Raw genomic sequence first — 3277 nt, forward strand, 5'->3', positions numbered from 1 at the left:
GTACATACACACGTATACACACACGTACACACACACACACACACATGTACACGCACATACACACGTATATGCATACATACACGTACGTACACGCACACGTGTATGCACACGTACATGTACGTAAAAGGTACAACTGTGGAAGTAAAGAAATATAAGTAAAAAAAAAGAATAAATCATAAAATGTTATTACATAATGATAAATACAAGTGTAACGATATCTTGGCAATTTAGTTTTAACAGCCGGTCTAGCTATATTTGTTCAGCCAAGTGAAGTGTGCGTGGGGTTGTCACCAGAAGGCTTTAGATGGTTCATCATGAGTAAGATTACTTGAGGAAGCTAATTCATAATGTACACATAGATCTATATATCATGTACATACAAAGTGCATGGGAGTTCCAGAGAGACAGACAAAAATAGGCAAAGACAACAGCAGCAATGGTTGCTCAGTCAGCATCCTCTGACCGGTGGAGAGAGATTGGATTCACAAGCCTGGTGAAGGAAACAGTGTTCGAAATAGGGGCTATCCGTTTGTCCTCACTTGTCCATTTCCACGGAGGACAAGTAGACCTGTCCAGTAGCTTGTCTGCTGGACAAGCAGCTTTTTAGAGCAACTTTTTAGAGGCAAATTTTTCTTCATTTTCTACCATTGCTGGCCGCCGCCGTTTTTGCAGTCCGTTTCATATTTTCGATTCGTCTTTTAGATAATACTGTTAGTGAACTGTATTAAAATTACAAAGTAAGATATTGGGTCTAAAATTTAATTTTATTAAATGTATTACACATTTTACTATATTTCTGTTATTAAACAGGACAAGTAAAAAAAATTTCAGGACAAGCAAAAATATCTTGTAGCTTGTCCGTCCTCAAATTTTCGTCCTTATTTCGAACACTGAGGAAAGCAAACGCAGCATGATGCTCAACTATATCGATGCTTAAATTCTAGGATATCACAGATGTGGAACAGATGGAGGAAGATGTCAAGACCCTGGAGAAGGCTGATGTAACACTGCAGGAGTCACTTCAGGTAATCGACCGATCGCTGCTGACGCTGTAGACTGCATGTGACTGTATGAAGAGGTGCATGATGATGAGAGGGAGGGAAGGGGTCAAGTCAAGAGAGCGAGATGTCGCCTGACAGGTCACACATCCGCATCTCCTTCTCAATGGACCTTCTCGAGGTATCCTTGAGTCTCCCCCTTCTTCTCCTCCCGTCTGGCATCCATCTAAGTGCCGTTTTCGCTACGACACCTTCTTCCATCCGGGCGGCACGACTGAGCTATCATCTCTGATTTCATTTTCTATTTCAGGATAACTTATCCAATTTCATGTGCAACAGTTTCAAAGGACATGTTGCTTGCAAAGTTGCTGCCTGCTACCTTAATTAGTAAGCCGATCAACCTAGCTCGTTCACTCGCCACAAGCCTCCCGCTGTGTGGCCAACACGGCATCGTCCCGAAGAAACGCAAGAAGTATCCGCTACCAGCCAACATTCGTCACAGGGAGCGCGTGTTGGAAAAATTCCCACTGACCGGAAAACACAAGTCGGGAAAGGCGAGCAAGTACTACCAGCAGCTGCATTACACAGGCGTGCAGAGAACGGGATTTTTGTTCAGAAGCAGACACGTTCTGTACAAGGACGCAGTGCCCGATATCGTTGTGCCGAATTTGACCAAGTTTGCTCTGAAACCCTATGTGTCGTACCGGGTACCGGACGTGACCCAGTCTGAGTTTACATCAAAGGATTTATTCGATACTGTCTATGCGAGGAAGGTCATAGAGGATTTCGAAGCAGGAAATATCGAGATAAAATCTAAGAAAGTAGAGTAAATGTTTTCTGCTCGAGCGCTCATGCCACACGCAACTTTTTATGCTTTGACTTTACAAAAAGTGGACACTGAGCAAACACAGAGCTGAACCTTCGGAGAGGCCGTTTCTCTGCACCAGCACTGAATCATCAGAACTAAACTTGTATTATTAATATCAGCGTAGTTTAATACGCACTATGCAGGAGACGCACCGACCGGGAGCCTTCAAACAGCCCAAGAAGCTGCACAAACATGGCCGCCACCGCAGCAAGGGGGCGCTGGACGACAGCAACAAGGGCAAGGTCGACGTGAAGGTCGCGACGCGGCGGCACAAGCGCGAGACGAGCCGCGTGGAGCGACGCAACAAGATGCAGCAAGTTCGCGGGCGGAAGCGCGAGGAGGCGACGGCTCGCAAGCGCCGCCTGGGCGGAGACGGCGTCCCACCGTTCCTGGTCGCTGTCGTGCCGCTGTGCGCGGGCGTGGACGCCGCGGACGCCATCGCGATGCTGCGGTCGAGCGCCGACGACAACGTCTGCGGCGAGAGCGGCCGCGGCATCGTCCACCTCGCCGCGCCGCGCTTCAAGTCGCGCTTCGCCTTCGTGGCGCCTCCTGGTGGCGACCTCGTCGCGACCCTTGACGCCGCAAAGGTCGCCGACACGCTCGTGTTCCTGCTCTCGCCGCTAGATGGCGTCGACGAGCGCGGCGAGCTGCTGCTGACGGCGCTGTTTGCGCAGGGGCTCCCGTCGTCCGTGCACGTCGTGCGGGGGCTGGACGCGGTCGCGCCGAAGCGCCGACACGACGCGAAGAAGAGCCTCCAGCGCTGCGTGGAGCGCCGCTTCCCGAAGGAGAAGGTCTTCTCGCTGGACGACGCCAACGACGCGCTGGTCGTGCTGCGACACGTCGCCGCGCAGAAGCAGCGCCAGGTGGCGCTGCGCGATCGGCGCGCGCACATGCTCGCGGAGGAGGTGAGGTTCGTGCCGAGTGAGGACGACGCGCTCGTGGGGACGCTGCTGGTATCCGGCTACGTCAGGTACGTGTGTGTCAGGGTAAAAAATACACGGGAGCGATGAGCGATGAGCTCGCCAAACCTCTGAAATCGCTCCTGTGAGGCTCAAAATAGCTCCCGTAAAAATTTACCGACTTTTGAAAAAGAGCTCCCGTGAAAAAAAAGTTCCTGGTGTGTGTAATTTTTCCCCTGGTGTGTGTAGTACTAGTAGCATCTTAATAGGTACGTACACTTGCAGGGTGCGAAATTAACGGGAGTCCGGAGTCAAATACTCCCTGATTTACTGTCGGACTCCCTAATTTGACATATGCAGGAGTCCGTGTGACTCCCTGAAAATTCTGCCATACTAACTAGTTCAGTTCCGGAGCACGGCCTCGCGGAATTACCGTATTTTTTCAGCTAATGTCCAAAGAAAATTTGGCAGACATGCAACCAGTGTTTGCCACTGAGCAGAAAAAGCTGTAG

The 3277-nt window shown here is 50.3% G+C and overlaps 2 protein-coding genes across 2 annotated transcripts in view; both read left to right on the forward strand.

Moving 5' to 3' along the window:
• Positions 1 to 1852, forward strand: part of LOC106817709 — a 9522-nt gene extending 7670 nt beyond the window's left edge. The window contains exon 2 of the mRNA XM_014822399.1: positions 1309 to 1852. Coding sequence (XP_014677885.1) covers positions 1349 to 1828 — 480 coding nt within the window. The 5' untranslated portion in view covers positions 1309 to 1348 and the 3' untranslated portion in view covers positions 1829 to 1852. The remainder of the gene's footprint in view (positions 1 to 1308) is intronic.
• A 138-nt stretch (positions 1853 to 1990) lies between these two features.
• LOC106817706 (pre-rRNA-processing protein TSR1 homolog) overlaps positions 1991 to 3277 on the forward strand; it is a 15152-nt gene continuing 13865 nt past the window's right edge. Inside the window, exon 1 of the mRNA XM_014822397.1 lies at positions 1991 to 2836. Coding sequence (XP_014677883.1) covers positions 2004 to 2836 — 833 coding nt within the window. The 5' untranslated portion in view covers positions 1991 to 2003. The remainder of the gene's footprint in view (positions 2837 to 3277) is intronic.

The sequence above is a fragment of the Priapulus caudatus genome, unplaced genomic scaffold (genome assembly GCF_000485595.1).
Source record: "Priapulus caudatus unplaced genomic scaffold, Priapulus_caudatus-5.0.1 Scaffold1834, whole genome shotgun sequence".
In the NCBI taxonomy this organism is placed as follows: domain Eukaryota; kingdom Metazoa; phylum Priapulida; class Priapulimorpha; order Priapulimorphida; family Priapulidae; genus Priapulus; species Priapulus caudatus.